At 38.8% G+C, this 19,348-nt stretch overlaps 1 protein-coding gene and 1 long non-coding RNA gene across 3 annotated transcripts in view; one reads left to right on the top strand and one right to left on the bottom strand.

Moving 5' to 3' along the window:
- Positions 1–893: 893 nt before the first annotated feature.
- Positions 894–19,348, top strand: part of LOC125637173 (uncharacterized) — a 180,424-nt gene continuing 161,969 nt past the window's right edge. Inside the window, exon 1 of the long non-coding RNA XR_007356849.2 lies at positions 894–968. This is a non-coding gene — a long non-coding RNA (uncharacterized LOC125637173). The remainder of the gene's footprint in view (positions 969–19,348) is intronic.
- ITGA1 (integrin subunit alpha 1) overlaps positions 6,079–19,348 on the bottom strand; it is a 151,716-nt gene continuing 138,446 nt past the window's right edge. For both annotated transcript variants that reach the window (XM_075128464.1, XM_048851355.2), the window contains 3 exons: positions 18,893–18,985; positions 13,705–13,821; positions 6,079–10,962 (listed from right to left, as the gene is read on the bottom strand). In XM_075128464.1, the coding sequence (XP_074984565.1) occupies positions 10,918–10,962; positions 13,705–13,821; positions 18,893–18,985 (255 nt within the window). In that variant the 3' untranslated portion in view covers positions 6,079–10,917. The remainder of the gene's footprint in view (positions 10,963–13,704; positions 13,822–18,892; positions 18,986–19,348) is intronic.

The raw sequence follows: 19,348 nt of genomic DNA, 5'->3' as shown, positions 1-19,348 counted from the left end.
AATTCACTTTGGGAAGCAAATTTTCTCAAGGGAAAGTAAGCATAAATACAGGGTCTGAGTTAATACCAATAACCTGACTCTCCTACAAGAGTTGTTAGGATTGAAAGGGAGAGGAAGCAACTTGACAAATAGAGAAAGATGGATAGATCAGGAATGGGCTATTGTGGAATGTTATAAAGCTTAATTGTCAGCATATACTTAACTTTCTGAAAATGGGGGAAGATACAAAACAGCTGGGGAGGAGGATACAGGGTTGAAGAAACTAGATGTGTCCTTTATGGAGAGAAAGCACACAAGCTATAGCCCAACATTTGTTTTGTCCTATAGCTAAAGAAAATCATCAAATTGTTTTGTGCTAAATAACATCTGTAAAGCATGGCTAGAAAGTGTTAAACATCCTGCAAAATTAATAACCCTCAAAAGACATGTGGGGAGATAATGTTTGTGTTTTTGTGTATTTACATATGTATGAGTAGAGTGGCTAATGTAATCAACCATCCTGTCTATGCTGTATTCTGATAATTGAGAGGTCAAAAGAAGATCCTAGCATTTAAATGAATTGTAAACACAGGATATCTCGGTATTCATCTCTCTTTGAAATGTACTGTGAATGGTGGAGGAACAAGCAAATGGCATTATGTTAATTTGTATAGCTAAGTACCAGTGATGGACCTCCTTCAAAGTAATCCTAATTACCTTTTGTTCCCAGACGAAATTCCAACTTGTCAAAAGACATGAAATTGTATAAAAGATCCTTGGATCCTGATTCTCTCACCTCATATCTGCTTAGACTTCCTCGGGGAAGTTTGAGTCACAAGACTTAGGTCCCAGTTATGCTGGTATGCCCTGAATATGAAATTTGGACATTGGACTATGAACTATGAACTATTTCTGAAAGAACTCTTTGCAAATACAAAGCTTACCATCTCTGCTATGAATCTGAACCTCAATGGATTGAACTCATGTCCGTATGTATATTGATCTTTTAACCATACTCTCTATCTTTTGTTTTTTAATAAATTTTAGTTTAGTTAATAAGAACTGTAGCATGTATTTGGGTAAGATCTGAAACATTCATTAACCTGGGAGGTAATGTGTCTGATCCTTTGGGATTGGTAGAACCTGTTCTTTTATATGATGAAATAAGATTTACAGAAATTTTCATCACATTTGATGTGGGTGCTGCATGGAGGCCTGCGGCTGGATCGCTTCAAGGGAACTGTGTTGTTCGGACTTCTGAGTAACCAGTAAGGTAATAAAGAAGCCGTTTTATGCTGGCTTGGTAAATCTAAGTATTGGAATATCCACCAGCTTTTTCGGCTGCTAGTCTGAAACCATTCTTTGCAGTTCACCCTAACTGAGTGACCACAGCTGGCTCCCCACTAGGATCCCGGTCACAACATCTATGTAGGAGAACTCTGAAAACATTTCAAGTGGGACTGTACTCTGAAAAGTTACTATTAAAATGGCAGTTTGAGCCTCAGTCCACTCTGCTCTGAGCTGAAACTTCTGATTTCCATGTGCTCAGATACCGTGTGGAGATGGTTCCCATACTGTAGTCCACAGACCACCAGTGGTTCATGGCACACGTGTAGACTATATGAGGCAGTCTCTTCCTTGTTTTCAGCTGCTAAATTGCATTAAAACAACCATGAAATACTTTCCTCCTATTTGTTTGCCATGTAAGCAAATGCGAGAGCTGCCACAAGGATGTTATTTGGTCTACAATGAAAGCAGACATGGTTCATGTAATCACAAAGGGGAGGCAAGGTGGTCTGTATGGGAAGTGAGCTGTAGCTCACGAAAGCTCATGCTCAAATAAATTGGTTAGTCTCTAAGGTGCCACAAGTACTCCTTTTCTTTATACAAATACAGTATAATTCCAGTGAATTTCATGTAAGGGTCCATCCACCTCTGAAACAATGCATGTGTTTCCCCAATCTATTCTATGTAAATTCAGCACATTTACTAAAGCATTAACCTTGGTACAGTTCCAATGAGAGTTTAATCCTTATAACTAACAATAACCAATCTCTTCTGCCAAACAGTTTCCAGTTAAGAGCTTTAAGTACATTGTGAGCCGGCTGGCTTTTTTTTTTTTTTTTTTTTAATCAAAATATTTTGTATTTACATTCTTCATCCATTTTTAGACAATTCTTGTTTTGAGACCACATGGACTGCTTTCTGATGTGTGAAATCAAAACCTAGTCATGCTTCTGTTTTGATAGTCTGAGCTGAAGAGGTTATTAATCCTTTGATAGGTACGCTTCAAACCAAATTACAACTCCCGTTGAAGCAAATAGGTCTTTTGAGTGACTAAGACGTGCTGGATTTGTCCAGTAGTGTTTTATATTGTCAGGTTAAAGATATACTGAAACTTCAAGAGAGAAAACAGTTTTCAGCTTATTCACAATTGCAGATTTCGCAATTGCACAATTTTCATCCATTTTTTCTATTTTACTGCTTTTCAAACCCTTCTCCAATAGAATCAACTCAATTCACAGTTCTTCATCAATCACTCCAGACTAAAACATCAGACATTCAAATTTCATGCGATTGACTTAAAATAATGATTTTTTAAAAAACAACAAATACATTTTTGCATCCTTTTTGTTTGCCTTGGTGTAAGCATCACTTTCCCCCACAACTATGAGGGCTACAAATATATTTTTTCTTTAAATGAGCACTGAGATTGCCATATAAGTACTTCCCTCCATCAGCTGGGGCTTAAGAAAACATACCAGATATCACAAGAGGTGGAAAAACTGCCAGCATGAGTCTGATGAATCAGATGCTGCCTAGTGCATAGACACGATGCCCAAAACATAAATCAGAGATGGTGGGAAAAGGTGGTGTCAAGCTCTCCTAAGCGCTGCCCTGATCCTGTTGTGTGTGCACAGTACTAGTACTTGCTGTGCTGTTAGAGCAGCCTGAGGGATGATCTAATTTGCACCAGGCCCTAAACTCTGGAAATTGACCTGCCTTTGTTGACCTTCAAGGTAGATGGCAAGGCCCATATATTCTCCTTGGCTTATGTGATAAAACCCTAATTGAGGCTGGTATTACAGGTGGGACATTCTGACGGGGATTCTTTGGGAGCAGGAGGTTATATTAAATGTTAGTTACATTTTTTCTGCTGCTGGTGTTGCAATTTGGAAGGAAGACTAGAGTTTGTACATTTAAAAGCGATTGTTAAGGGTGCCCAGAACCTGGAGTGAGTGCTCATTGTTGGAGATTAATCTAAACCAGTGATACTCGGACTGTGGCTCACGAGCCGCAAGTGGTTCTTTAACCTGTCTCCTGAGGCTCTTTGCAGCACATGATATTAAAACACTGTGTGATTTAATTAACAACCAATTGGGATGCTTTTACTATGTTATTAACCAGTTGTAGTTCATAAAATAATAGTACTTGGTTAGTCATTTTGCTGTGAGAATAACTGTGGTACACATAATAATATATATTGTGGTACAGATGAAGGATACCTGAGTCTGTGAAGGCTTAAGATCTCCCTTTCTTTCTCAAGGTTACTAGGGTCAATCATTTATCTCCTGGATCTCATGGAGAGCTGGTCTCTTTGGGGTCAATCAGTTATCTCCTGGATCTCTGGAGAGCTGATCTCTTTGGGCCTCTCACCCACACAGGAAATGGGCCACCAGCTGTGACAAGGTTACAAACTCCATTTTAAACTTACAACTTTTAAATCCATCCTGACTCTTTATTAACCGAAAACCAATGGCCTCCAGGATACTACAAGGAAGGCAAAAAACCTAAAATAACCCCTCCTTCTGCCGCAAACCCACTGGACACCTTGTCAATCTAGTTCCAAGGGAAAATTTCCTTCTTGATCCCCAAAACTAGCAATCTATCAGACCCATTGCATTCTGGAAACACAGTTCCAACTGCACCTCCATTAGAGGGCAGGGAGAATGGGGCAGCAGCCACAGCAAAGTTCCAGTAGAGAGCTCCAAATACAAGACCAGGCAGGGTGCAAGAGGCATCAAACTTCCGTTGCCTCCAGAGCCTAACCAATCACACCTGGGAGAAGTAGAGAATTCTCCTGTCATTCACCGACACACTCAATCTCCATATATGTTCTGGATAAGGAGAGGAATGAAGGTCCCAGACCAGCCATGCCTGCCTCTGCCCTTCTTCTCTCCTTTCAGAATCCCGGGATTGTGTTTCCCCTTCTGGTCAATCAAATATCTTGCCCTGTTGAGATGGGGAAGCTGCCAGTCAACTCCTCCTCCTCCACACGTGAAGTGGTGGGGCCTTATTGCCCCCAGCCTCTCATGCCCCCATCAGCAGCTTTGAGCCAGTGCACCTAAGGAGGAAGTAAGCCACATCAGGAAAAGGGCAAGCCTGGCTCACACCTGCTTGGGAGAAAGGGGGAAGCATGAACTGAATTGTAACGCTGGGTCACAGTTTGTTCCCTGGCCTGCTCATGGGGCAGCACAACTACACTCTTCCTCGTATTTTAAGGAAGGGGCCAGTCTAGCCACAGCATTTTACATCTGCAAAGTGCTATGTAAGTCTTAACCATGAGAACAGGGACTGTCTTCTATCAGAAGAATGATTAGGTAGCTGTATTTATATCTCTTGGGTGTTGATGATTGCCCATATAACTCTTTTACAATGATTTTGGCAGTCTCTTAGTCTTTGGGCTGGTCTACATTGAAAAATTACATCAGTACAGCTACATGTCTCAGGGATGTGAATTTTTCGCACCCGACAGGGACGTAATTAAACTGACCTAACTCCCCACCCCACCAGATGCAGACCTAGCTACTGCCTCTTGGGGAGATGGACTGTCTACATTTAAAACGCTAAAGTGGTGTAGCTGCAGGAGACATAGCCCCTTCATTTTTTGGTTTTCTTTCACTCTTACAGGGTTTAATACTTCACTCACTGAACTGGACAGTGCCAGGGTCTTTAAAGTGTGCAGGTTCCAGGACTAAGACTGTTTAATTTGATCAATTTAGATCCAGTTTTGTATCACTAATACAATATAATACAAGGCTTACTTGAGGATGTAATTCTGGTCTGTTTTATTCATATGGAGTAGTGTCACTAAAGGGGACCAGAAAATGGGGAAAAAATAGCAAAAAGTTTTGTGATCCTCCCACAACCCCATTTTTTTCAAAATGTTCTTTCAATGGAGATTTTTCAGCCAGCTCTGATTATTAGACATGTACATCATAGAAGTCTTGGTAAACATTTTCTCAGTGTGGGACAGGATGTTATTAATACTTAGCGATTCACAGTTGAAGCAGGTTTCTATCTGATAAGATCACGTAGTCAACAAAATTGTAGGAGTATAACTGAACACAAAACTGTTTACAAAAACATTGTGTTGTGAAATAAAAGTTGCAACCTTTGCCTTCCAGGAAATGCTATGTGAAGTATTTTGATAGGCTGTGGAGGAGGTGATGAGTCATTTTAGACTAGACAAGAACAGCTCAGTATTCAAGAACAAACTGCAGGGAACAATTGTGGAGTGGCCAGAGGGGCAGATAACATGAGACAATATGCTTTCATTTTTAATTTCCATGGTGTTGTGAAATCTTGTCCATGTTAGGAGTTTAGACATACTGTGTAGATGTATGAATGTTTTGTGTATGCTTGTTATTTTAAAAGTTTCCAAAATGGTGCGTGCACACAAAATGTGTACCTACAGCTTCAGTGGCTATTTTGAAAAATTGCCTCTGGTTGTCAGATATTATATAAAGAAAAGGAGGACTTGTGGCACCTTAGAGACTAACAAATTTATTTGAGCATAAAAATCTGTCAACTTCTTGAAAAAACTTAAATTTGTTTAAAAAAAACCTCCTTTTCTTTTTGCAAATACAGACTAACACGGCTGCTACTCTGAAACCAGATATTATAGAGTTATTTTAGCTGCAATAATTTCATACTTAATAATGGCAGAAATTTCCTTGCTGTTATAGTTTTGCCCCATGCGCACTTCTACAATACTTTTTCTATTCACATGGCAAACACATTTGCTCCCATATTATGGTTCTTTCATATTGCCTAGGGAGCAACATTATATCAAACAAACAAAATAGTCAACCAGGCTGGAAACATTGTTATTATTTATTGATAAAATGTATGGAGCAATTTTACAGAAGAAAAGCAAACATGCAGAATTCAACAGGTTTTCTTACGATTCCCTCTCTTAAAAACTGTGCAAAATTCCAACAGTTATTACTGTTAGTGGTATTTTAAGGAGCAGAACACAGCTAGGGAGGGCATTCATTCTTTATATGGGTTTAACAGCACAATACATATGCTACCAAATATAAACAAAGGCTTAGCATATGTATCCTGCTGTTAAGTTGGTCAGGAGTTCTCAAGAGGGGAGTGGGGGGAGAGGGGAGATGGAAGGTGTTTAAACAGTGTTTTTGATTCCTGCTCCAGACTCTGGACTATGAACATATACTGATGGGAGCATTCTAACCAAGGGACAGAGGACTTTAATGGAATCTGGAGCCTTCATATTTCCTTGATCCTTTGCAGATGGACTTATGAGATGTATATGGTACAGAGACTGTTCTAGACTCATTGATTGCCGATTTCTCCCTTGCAATGGACAAAGATCAGATATCTGCTGACTTTCTCATATGAGTCAGCAGCCTTTGATACCTGAGGTGTAAGCCACATAGCCCTTGCTTGAGTAGTTTTGTTCTTTCCTCTCCAAATGTAAAAGCCTGTTCCCATTGAACTTAATAGCAAAACTTCTTTTGATTTCAACGGGAACAGGATTTGGCCCCAAGAGATCAGAGAATGTGATTTTGATCAGTTGCTTATCTGTCCAGAGACAGTTCTCATGCATGTTCTGCCAGGCTGGTTTTGATTGCCCTGCCTGTATGTCCTATTGAGGAAAATAATAAAACAATTTGGGCTGTGGTTCTATCAAGATGCACAGGACACACACAGTTCTATGCCTCTTTTCCATCAAACCCAGGTGGCGCAGCATCTTTGCTTTCCTAGTGCCTGGCAGAGAGCAATACTTAGGCCTTGTCTTCACTGCCACTTTACAGCAATGAAACTTTCTCGCTCAGTGGTGTGAAAACACACCCCCTCCACCAGTGATGCAATTTTCAGCATTGGAAAGTGGCAGTGTAGACAGTGCATGAGTGCTGGGAGCCATGCTCCCGGAGCTGGGAGCTACTCCCCTCGTGGGGGTGGGTTTTTTACAGCGCTGGGAGAGCTCTGTCCCAGCGCTGGTGCTGCGACTACACAGCCATGTTAAAGCGCTGCCGTAGCAGCACTTTACCGTTGGTAGTGAAGACATACCCTGAGATAAAGGCAAGCTGGCAGAAGTTTAGCTTAGACCTAAGGGAAGCACTGAGAGTGTGTTAAGGGAAAGTGGGGTGATTGTCCTGGCTATCCTTCTTTCATTTAAGAAGTTTTCAATTTGGGGTGCTACTGGATCCCCAATGACACCTGCAAATGCTTTGAGCCCCTGGTGCCACCTGTATCATTTTACAACTGTTTAAACTTTTGTTTAAACAAAAAAAGTCCCAACCCACCAACTGTTAATTATTAGAATCATACTGCAACTTGCTGCTGCTTAATATATGAAGCAGAGTATTTATTTGTAACCTTTTTAGTAGATGCAGAATGCCAGTGAAATGTTTCTGATATTTGCACCATTGGTTTCAATAGGGTTTTCTATGATTTGTGTGATAAGAGTAATATTGTTTGTGTGATGGTATGTACAAAGGTTCTCTCGAGTAGAAATAGTGGATTGCTAATGCAGGTTATGTGATAAGAAAGTATTCCATGGCAGTACTTACTTTACATATTATTATATTTAAATAGTTTCTTTTTTTAAATTGAAAATTTAATAAGGGCAGGTCTTCACTACCCACCAGATCGGCAGGTAGTGATAGATCTATCAGGAATCAATTTATCACGTCTCATCTAGACGCGATAATCAATCCCAGAACGCACTCCCCGTCGACCCCGGAACTCCAGCTCGCAAGAGGCAGAAGTGGAGTCGATGGGGGAGCAGCAGCAGTTGACTTGCCGCCGTCCTCATGGCCAGGTAAGTCGACCTAAGATACGCCAACTTCAGCTACGCTGGTCACGTAGCTGAAGTTGCATATCTTAGGTCAACCTCCCCACCTTCCCCAGTGTAGGCCAGGGCTATGAGAGCAAGAATGAGTAGGAAGAAAGTGCTATGGTACAAACAGAGAAGAAAGGCTATTATATAAAACCTATTATTGCATGTATGATCCAAAGTGTGGCTAAAATGAATGGCAACGTGCTTTACCTAGGAAGAATACTTTTGTACACTTTCTCTAGGGAAATATACTGTATATAAAAACTAACATGGTTGCTGATGCATATTAGTCAATAACAGCATTGCTCAGAAATTAAAATGTAACATTTCATTAAAAATACTGCTGAAGAGATCATCGCAGTTGCAACATGAAGCGCTTAAAAGTCAGGACATGCTAAAGTTAAAATGACGTGTCTTAGCACTGCCCCATTGTATTATAACATATACAGCGGTTAATCACAGGTGGGGAAGAAGAATGAACTTGTGGTTAAAGCACGAGAAAGATTCAGGAGACTGGGAGTTTAGTTCCTGCTCTGTCACAGACTTCCTGTGTGACCACAGGGGAGTCACTTAATCTCTCTGCAAAAATAGGGATAATAGCCCTTTCCTCACCTCACAGGGATGGTATGAGGATAAATACATTAATCATTGTGAGGCACGCAGACAGATATATGGCCCTCATCACCATACTATGTACCTCAGACAGATAACTTCATTGCTATATGGCCATGTCTATCTACAAAACCTGTACTCCTATAGTGTGCAAACTGGACTGCAGACAACGAAGCAGCTGTTTAATATTTATTTTCATCTCCATTGTGCAATGAGCAGACCTTTGCATCACTCAACTGCTGACCAATTTGCACACTGAATGAAGCGGGCGGGGGGGGGGGGGTTTACACGCCACTCTTTGAATTCTATAACTTCTGCTCTCAGTTATACCTGTGTACCTTTGGGGTAAGTCCACTGACTTTGGTGGATTTACGCTGAATTTCACAAACTCCACGGGACAACGGAGGCACAGTTATTTATCAAGTCCATGTTGTGACTCTGCCACACTTTCTAATGAATTATATCCATTAAAATACGAGACATGGGCAATTGCAGTCAGGCTAGGGTTGTGCAATCATAATTTTTTCTTGAACATGAAAGAAAGTTTACAAACGTTTTCAAACAAACTCATACTTGCTATATTAATAAGTCTCAACCCATCCCAATGACTACCATATAAGCCAAAAAGTAGATACGAGGGACTTCATGATTTACCCCGATATCCTCTTTCAGATATGAAGCACCTCCTAAATTTCCAGAGCTTTATTTGCCCACATATATAATTCAACCTATGGTCACTTTTTTAGAAAAATATACACTCATATTAAAAAGTAACAATACACTTGGTAAGACTATTATCAAAGAATAGAACAAATATGCCTGACATGTTATATTCTTTGGAAAAACTGCAGTGGCTTTTGCATTTCAGTGAAATTTGTACCAAGGAGATGAATAAACTCCATTGTCTAAATGCTGGGCTACTTTTGGAAGATGGAGGCATATCCACATATGCTCATTCGGTAGAAGGAATGTGACCCATGTGAAAAAAAGAGGCAGCTTTATATTAAAAATGGTTAGTGTTCAAAATGGGTTTAGAGAAACATAATGTTAGTATCTATGTTTCAGTGTATTATATAACATTTTAAATCTTTGATACAAAATAAACATCATTTGTTAAGTGCTTAGTCACTGTACAAAATTTTGCATCAGTTCTTAAACTTGTAAGTAAAAAATGATTTGTAATGGTTTGTAATACAAAAAGCTTGTCAGTGCTTTTCTAACTGCTCTTTTGATAATTATCTGGTTGGGCACTTTCAACCTACTGAATTAAATAGCTACACAGTAACTTTTCATGGATAGTTCAAGAAGCAACCCTACTGGCAACTCCAAGATACACAGTGAGGGGCAAATTTTTGGGGTGCCTCTAAAAAACACAAGACTTACAATTTTGCTGCCCACATCAATTTGAGAGTCCAAATGTGATTCTGCTTATTTGCAAACAATGAGCAATCAGCTGTGCTTGTAATTATAATTTTGTGAGCATAATTTTACAGGTCTGCTAAAAGTCAGATTCTGGTTCAGACACTTGTATGACTTAAGGGATCAATCCTGAATAGTTTTGTTAATAATAGAAATTTATTTCATGGAATGGCCTCTGTACATCTGGATGAACTACATTAAGAGGGAAGAAAAGCCCTTGGAATTGCAAGTTTTGTGCAAGCTCTGCAGTTGCCCCTTTCCTCTGGATTATCCTTTTGTCAAAATATACCCAACTGTATCTGGTGCATGCTCAAAGTTTGAAAGTCTGGCTTAGCCAATTGCCAGTCCATTATGAGAAATGACTTTTGAATACTTTGTTCTTTTGAAAATAAGGAACATGTGGTAAAGAGATTATGATTACTGCTTGAAACTTGGCTTCTTGCATAATTTGGGCTGAAGAAATATTTCATTTGATGAAAAAACATGAATAGACTATTTTCCCTATACAAAACAACTCAGAATTTTAAAATTGAATTACTCTCCAAAAATGAGTAACAGCTTAAGATATTTTCTAACATATTACAAAATACTATAGGGCTGTTTTCCCTTTTTAACATCCACCTATATACTTGATTTGTTTGTTGCTGTTTTTTCCTCTTTTTAAAAAACACCTTGATTAGTCCATGATGGAGTTTAGCAAATGTTGTGACCATCAAATTTATAACTATATTTATAGCTTTACAGTCATATATTTGAGGCAGACCTGAGGACAGATCGTTGTTTAATTGCAACATACTCTCCTTTGGTAGAATTCTTTATTTCTCCATTTTCTTCTTTAGTGGCCTTTTGAAAAATCCAGCCTGTATATGGCAGAAAAAAGAGAATGCAATTCAAAACTGGAATTTTAGAAACATGAGACATTTTGGCAAAGCTTAAATGTTTTTATTTACTGCTTTAATGCTTACAGATGATACAAATTCACTTATTACTGAAGTACAATGTTGCTTTAATGGATTGGAACAATAATGACATATCTCACACTAACAGACGAACTGAGAGCAAAGTTAATGTACAATGATTGCTGAATCATTGTTATGCTGACGGAACGTGTCAAAGGTTTGTCAAGTCTTCAAACAAACTAGAGGACTGTTGATCAAATATTAATTTACTGTTTAAATTCCAGATTTTTCAGTGGCTATGCATACTAATTACTAACATACTGAGTTTTGGCTTTGAGAAGACTGCCCACTTGTGGCAAAAGATTTAAGCACAGCAGTCAAACAAACAATGTATCTGTCATTACACAAACTAAAAGCTATTTCCCCATGCTAATTTTCCCCCTACTGTTACTCACACCTTCTTGTCAACTGTTTGAAATGGGCCATCCTAGTTATCACTACAAAAAAGTTTTTTTTCTCCTGCTGATTATAGCCTACCTTAATTGATTACTCTCGTTAGAGTTGGTATGGCAACCCCAATTTTTTCATGTTCTCTATTTATCTTCCTATTGTATTTTCCACTACATGCATCTGATGAAGTGAGTTTAGCCCACGAAAACCTATGCCCAAATAAATTTGTTAGTCTCTAAGCTGCCACAAGTACTCCTTGTTCTTTTTACTGTCTTTAAATTATAATTTGAAATTTGAATTGCTGAAGAATATCAAATCTGAAGTCAATACAAAATATTTTTATAATGCTACACTCTTCATTTAATTTTTCAGCTAACAACAAATATAATGTCATATTTTGCAATGTTAATGAGGGCAACAGACAGCTAGTTATACAGCATATTTATTCCACTCAGAATCACCACTTACCAGGCCAGTTTTTGTTAACCTGCAACATGGCACAGACAAAACCTGCTTTTGTGCATGAAAATCTGGTAATTTCATGTCTAAAATTATTTGTGAATTTTAGATGTGTAATTTTGAAGATGCAAAGGTAGTGGTGGCCACTTTTGAAAATTGGCCCCAACATATCAAGGTATTCGCTAGTTTTCTATTAGTTCTGCTGATTTTGTAAATATGTAAGCGCTGGAGGTATTTTCATAGTTACTTAATTTTAATTCTGCAATGATTAAGAATCAGTTAATAGGTACTAATGACACTTAGTATCTACATTTTTAAATTCACTAGTGATTTTGGTTGCTAAACTGGACACCTTGAAGGGGCCTGGTTGTCAGATAGTGGATGCATAGCACTTTCTGATAGTCAGGCCCCTTTAATGTGTCTCAAGTCGGGCACCCAAAATCACTATTTACTTTTGACTTTATTGCCTAATTCTAATTTTTTACACATATTATAAAAATAAAGGGTTGAGATCAACTGAAGAAATATGAGCAATGTTGTGCCTACCACGACTGTACATGCAAATCAAGTGACCGTAGGTGTGTACATGGCTAGCTAAGAATGTAATCAGTTTAATTATATGTTCAAATGGCTGTACATGTGCAGTAGTGTATCTGCATGTATGTATGTGTGAAATTATATGTGGATTCTTGCATATGGACCTCAAGACTCCCACTTTTTTTAAAAAAGTAGCGTAAAGTATACAGTAATATTTTTAAAAGAGAAAACTTATGAATCAGTACCAATACTAAAATTTTACTAGCACCATCTCTCTAAGGTACTGCTGTAAGGTATAAAACAGACTGGCAATAGCAAAGTCCTTAGTGGACTTTATGGATTTTGACTCTTCTCCCTTTTCATGGTATAGAAATTTTGCTTGGGATAGTTAATAATGCTAATCTTAGTTTACTATTTATGGTTACAACAATGGTCTATTTCTAGAGTTATTAGAAATGGCTTTGGATCATTAAAGGTCTTGCAAGGTTTTAAATGCTTATTGTGGGATGCTGAGAAACCTTAATTCCTACTGAGTTGACTGAGAGTGGAGGGCACCCAGCACCTTCAAGAAGTACTCATAACTTTGCAGGATCAAACCATACATACCTGGAGTTAATGCGTGATATCTGAGAATAGCTATTTAGGGCCTGACCCCCAGAGGTGCTTTGACTTCCCAAATTTTTAAAAAATTTTGAGACTGTATTTCAGCTAAAGCAACCCAAAATTCAAGCAGGAGAAACCTGGCATGGTTAGCTAAAATTATTTACCATTCTGTATTGTATACCTTAACTACTTCACTGTGATGAATCAGTGTTAGTGTTCCACAGAGTAGCTCTAAGGTATTTCAGTGAAACTTTCATTATTTTGATCTCTGAAGCATGACCAGATTGAACTGGCTTAGAAATGATTTCACAAGATGGAAGAATCTCTTGTTAGTAGGACAAAAGTGCAAAGCAGCACTTTTTCTAAGCATCCCTGTGTCAGAACCCACTTTTTGCGACAAGAACTCTAACTGAATCTAATTTTAATGAAATCTCACTGCTAGAAAACTGGCACATATTGATTGTACCCAAGTGGTTAGAATGGTCTATTTTACTTAGGGAAAAATGAAATTTCATTAAGTATTTATTATGATATTTTACTAATTTAGAGATTTATTATGTTTGTCAAGTTCTAATGGTAAGAACACAGGACTGAGCCCTTAAACATCTAAGTATGTAAAAATCTAAACACAAATCAAACAAATGTGTAGCTTACCTTCCACAATGCAAATATAAGAAGTGCAAGAATCAAGAGTCCAGCAAAGGCACTCAGTAAAATGACCCATAAAGGGATGACGCCAGGGTGAAGTTCTCTTGAAATTTTAATTGTGATCTGTGAAAATTATTCGAAAGGTAAATGGTAAAAAAAAAAAAAAAATTCTCTAAGTAACAAAGTAACATAACTTGTATCACCTACTGTAGATACTGTAGTATGACTTTCAAAAGAACCCTATAGTTTCATTTTCTGGGTAGAATTTAAAGGATGAAAGAGAGAATTTAACTCTCAGTATGAAAATTGATATTTATGTAAAGTCTCACAAGATGTGTAAAGTTCACACAATGAGCCAGTTTCCTCAAAGACGTTACAAGCTTCCTCCGAAACTCTTCAACATCAACAACCTCCTTCATAACACCATCCCTACCACCATGGATATCATCTCCCCATATACCAACATCCCTCACCATGATGGCATCTCTGTCTGCCTCAAATACCTATAAAATAATGAACACTCAGAAATCCACCCCAAATGCATAGCTAAACTCATCCTCATCCACAACTACTTTATATTTAACAGCAAACACTTTGTCCAAACTATGGGAACAGCAATGGCTAATAAGATGGCAGTCTCTTTATGGGACACCTGTTGGAGGAATTTCTGGAAAAATGCACCACAAAAATCAATGATATACCTGAGATACATCAATGATATTTTCATCCTCTGGACAGATGACCTAAGCTTCCTCACAGCTTTTTATCACAACTTCAATCACCACCACTGATCCATCAAACTCTCTCTACAATACTGTCACACCAGCACCAAATTCCTGAAGACCATGATTGGATTCAACAATGGAACCCTACAGACAACTATATACAAGAAAGCCACGGATCACTACATTTACCATCACAGATCCAATAACCACCTCAGACATGCCAAGAAATCGGTTATCTGCAGCCAGACACTCAGATACCACAAAATTTGCTCCAAATAGGAAGTCCGGGATACACATCTAAACACATTTAAATCTGCCGTCACTAAACAAGGACATACTACCAAAGAAATAGATTGTATCATGGAATGGGCCACCCAAATACCCAGAAGAACCTGCTTCAATATAGGGGGAAAAAAACTCACTGACCGCACACTTCCAGTTGTTACCTATCACACCACATGGGGTATCAACTAACAATTATAACCCATACTTGATGGGGACTACATCCTGAAAAATCTTTCTCAAACACCCAACCTCAACAAGCTCCCCATAGACCAGGACACACCAACTCAAAGTGCGACCAGACCCTGCCAGAACAACAGATGCAAAAACTGCGGACATAACTCCACTGCTACAATGATTGGTAGCCCCAGAATAAACCTTTCAAGATCCATGGGTCCCACACATGCCTATCACAACATGTGATATACCTCATAGAGTGCATCAAATGCCCTAGCAACAGTTACATAGGTGAAACCAGATAACTGCTACATTCTCAAATGAACTCACATAGAAAAATGATAAAAGGCAGAAATACACTATCACCTCTGGGGGAACACTTTTCTCAAAATGATCATTGTGCATCTGACCTCTCAGTCCTCGTCCTCAAAGGAAACCTGCCCAACACCATCAAAAAATGAGCCTTGGAACTTAAATTTGCAACTCTGCTGGACAATAAAAAACAGACTTAATAGAGACACTGTTTTTTATGGCCCTTACAACAATTTGTAACACAACCTACTGCTTGCTAACCCTTAATTGCTCACTTCATTTTAAGTGGTCTCCTACAGCATGTGTGAATCCCTTATGCTTAACAATCTGTCCCACCTTGTATTTAGCTCAGACACTCGTTTCTTCCTCCAGACCTGAGGAAGAGTTCTGAGAAGCTTGAAAGCATGTCCCTTTCACCAACAGAAATTGGTCCTATTAAAGACATTACCTCACCTACCTTGTCCCTTTCATATCCTAGGACCAACATGGCTACAAGAACATTGCAAAGTACCTGCTAATTAGGAGTCACTGTTTTATTTATCACAATTCTGCTACTAAGTGACTGTAGTATTCTAATGAACTATATTTTCTGAAGTGTGATGGGGTGCACAAACCCCAGACATTAAGAAACCAGGCATTAAGAAATTACTCTGGGCTCAGCCAGCTCCACCCTGCCACACCGTAGCAAATGTACCAACTGGAGAAGGAACTAAAAGGCAGGAGAGTAGCTCATTTGGGGGCAGACCAGGGAGAAGAGCAGACCTGCTACTAGCAGCTCCAGGGAGATGAGCTGAGGGAAAGGCAGTATTTCTCCCAAAACAACTGCCCAAAGGCCCCTCCCTGGGGGAAGGGAGGGCCTGCTGCAGAGACACACAGAGAGAAGCATTGCCCTCTCATATGAGCTCTGGACTGGATTGATCCCCTTAATTTTTGTTTGAACTATCCCAACAGGGGAAAGCCTTGGACTGAGTTGGCCCAGGAGGCTGGGCCATACCCCAGGAGGAGGCAGTTGTCCTCACTCTGCCTTACCCCAGATGGCGACCTTGGGACAATTGCAGGAAGTGGCCTAGGAAGGGCTGCCTTAAGCCTCCCCAGCTGTCAGAACATGGATAGCCCTCAAAAGGCCCTGGGTTGGAGCCCAGTGGAGTGGGAGGGCCAGGGCTCGCCTGCCAACAACCCCCCCCCAACTAACCTAACCACTAGGCAGCGCTCTCCTATCAACCAACCCTGAGCGAAGGTTGTCACAAAAATTCTGGCATAACATTTCTCTGTTTATCATATGGTTGTGATTCTCAGAAAGGATTTTCAGTATTACTGGGAAATGTTTATTTAAGTTTGTGTTAAGCTCCTAAAAAAGAGATGTGTGTTCATTCAGAAGTACAGAAAATCATGTGGAAAGACTGCACACTATGGAGTGTTTACAGTATCTGCTCCATGATTCAGCGGAGCATGTTAAGGGCTTAACTTCATGAAAAAGTTGCAGTGGTTTAAGTACATTTGTGATTTTAAACCAATTTAGTTAAATCAATATAAAAGGCTGTGTAGAAAATCTTCTCATTCTAAACCAGACTTATTTTGTTTTTTCAGTTTTATTTGTAATTGGTTTAAGATGACCTGAAATAAGAGTGTCCATACAGGGCCTCTCACCATTTTAATCTTAAATTGGTGTTAAAATCTAATTTAAGTTAAAACAATGCAACTCTCTTGTGCAGCAAGGCCTTAAAATTTGTAAACTAAACATTTAATTTCAATGACTTTTTATAATTAAAACAAGGTATTTCTGATTCATATCACAATGTAGAGGTAGCTCAGTTTATCCTCAAGAGAAGCCAAACTTCATTTTAGTTTATGATCTAAATTTTAATCTGTGTTTTAAAAGGAATGTATGTAGTAAAATAAAGAAAAAGCTTATGGCTTATCACTGGCATGTAATTAGTAGTTCCCAAAGTAATATGTACAAGAACTAATTCATTCTGAAGGTCATTCTTTCAGAAATTCTTGGGGGCACTGCACAGTAACATACAGTAAGATTTTTTACCTAGAGTTACAAGTGTAGTTATCTAATACAATATTACACAAACAAGAAATTACCCTAGAAAACAATACAATACATTTATTTTGTATAGCTTTATGCAATGTATTCTAAGAGGTTTTAAAGAGTTAAATAAAAGTTACAAACGAAAAAATAGGATAGAGATGATTATACTGGCTCCCATTAATAGGCAATGAACTTTAATAGGAGTTGATCAGGCCATAAGAGGTATTGCAAATGAGGATTGCACAGTCAGGGTAGATGTAGCTTTAAGAAATAAAATCTTATTTTCATATAAATACGCTTGGTAATGAAGAGGAGGAAACAATTAGAGGAAAATATTGCATATAAGCAGAATTGTTTCTAAAGGACATTGTTTTTCAAGACTACCTAGGACAGCTGCTTTTTAAATTATTAATGTTTTTAAAAGATTCATTTTAAGTGTGTCTCATATCCACATGGACAGGGGAAGCACTAATGTACTGCAATGGTTAGCTCCAGATTAGGTGAATAATTTTCTACTTCATATGTAAATTGATAAATAGCATATGTCAAGGTTCCTCCCCCACTCTGAACTCTAGGGTACAGATGTGGGGACCTGCATGAAAAAACCCCCTAAGCTTATCTTTACCAGCTTAGGTCAAAACTTCCCCAAGGTACAAAATATTACACCCGTTATCCTTGGAATGGCCGCTACCACCACCAAACTAATACTGGTTACTGGGGAAGAGCTGTTTGGACGCGTCTTTCCCCCCAAAATACTTCCCAAAACCTTGCACCCCACTTCCTGGACAAGGTTTGGTAAAAAGCCTCACCAATTTGCCTAGGTGACTACAGACCCAGACCCTTGGATCTTAAGAACAATGAACAATCCTCCCAACACTTGCACCCCCCCTTTCCTGGGAAATGTTGGATAAAAAGCCTCACCAATTTGCATAGGTGACCACAGACCCAAACCCTTGGATCTGAGAACAATGAAAAAGCATTCAGTTTTTACAAGAAGACTTTTAATAAAAAATAGAAGTAAATAGAAATAAAGAAATCCCCCCTGTAAAATCAGGATGGTAGATATCTTACAGGGTAATTAGATTCAAAAACATAGAGAACCCCTCTAGGCAAAACCTTAAGTTACAAAAAAGATGCACAGACAGAAATAGTTATTCTATTCAGCACAATGCTTTTCTCAGCCATTTAAAGTAATCATAATCTAACACATACCTAGCTAGATTACTTACTAAAAGTTCTAAGACTCCATTCCTGTTCTGTCTCTGGCAAGAGCAGCATACAGACAGACACTGACCCCTTTGTTTCTCTCCCTCCTCCCAGCTTTTGAAAGTATCTTGTCTCCTCATTGGTCATTTTGGTCAGGTGCCAGCGAGGTTACCTTTAGCTTCTTAACCCTTTACAGGTGAGAGGAGCTTTCCCCTGGCCAGGAGGGATTTCAAAGGGGTTTACCCTTCCCTTTATATTTATGACAGCATAGTTTTTCTATCATTCAATATTATTTTAAGTTAGTTCTGACATTTTTTTTTTTTACTCTGAATAGATAGAAAATTATAGACCTCTTCCTCAGAGAAGTGTGGTTCACTGCGGCAGGTAACATATCAAACATGTCATTAACAGGGTAAATCCTACAATGGGTGTCAGAGACTAGGGTCGCACATACCTCTCGTTTTTGATTGTCTCTTCTCAAAATCAGTGATGAGTTTTCACTCTGAAGTAATGCTCTTACAATGAGATGTAAACTGTGAACACTTGCCTGGAAGAAAGCAAGACACCACTGTTTATGTTAAATATTTTTAAGACTGAAATTTCAGAGATGAATAACAGCATAGAACTAAGTTCAGGTTGTGAGGTGGTAGGAGAGCAAAACGGAATGATAAATAGAAAAATCACAGAGAGGCATAGTGGGACAGCACATTAATTCTGTACATGATGCTAAAGGACAGAAAAGGTGGGGGAGCATCACTGTATGTAAGGGAGCAGTATGACTGCTCAGAGCTCCAGTATGAAACTGCAGAAAAACCTGAGTGTCTCTGGATTAAGTTTAGAAGTGTGAGCAACAAGAGTGATATAGTGGTGGGAGTCTGCTATAGACCACCGGACCAGGGGGATGAGGTGG

Source organism: Caretta caretta, chromosome 5 (assembly GCF_965140235.1).
Source record: "Caretta caretta isolate rCarCar2 chromosome 5, rCarCar1.hap1, whole genome shotgun sequence".
Lineage (NCBI taxonomy): Eukaryota > Metazoa > Chordata > Testudines > Cheloniidae > Caretta > Caretta caretta.
This window is presented reverse-complemented; position numbering and strand designations above follow the sequence as displayed.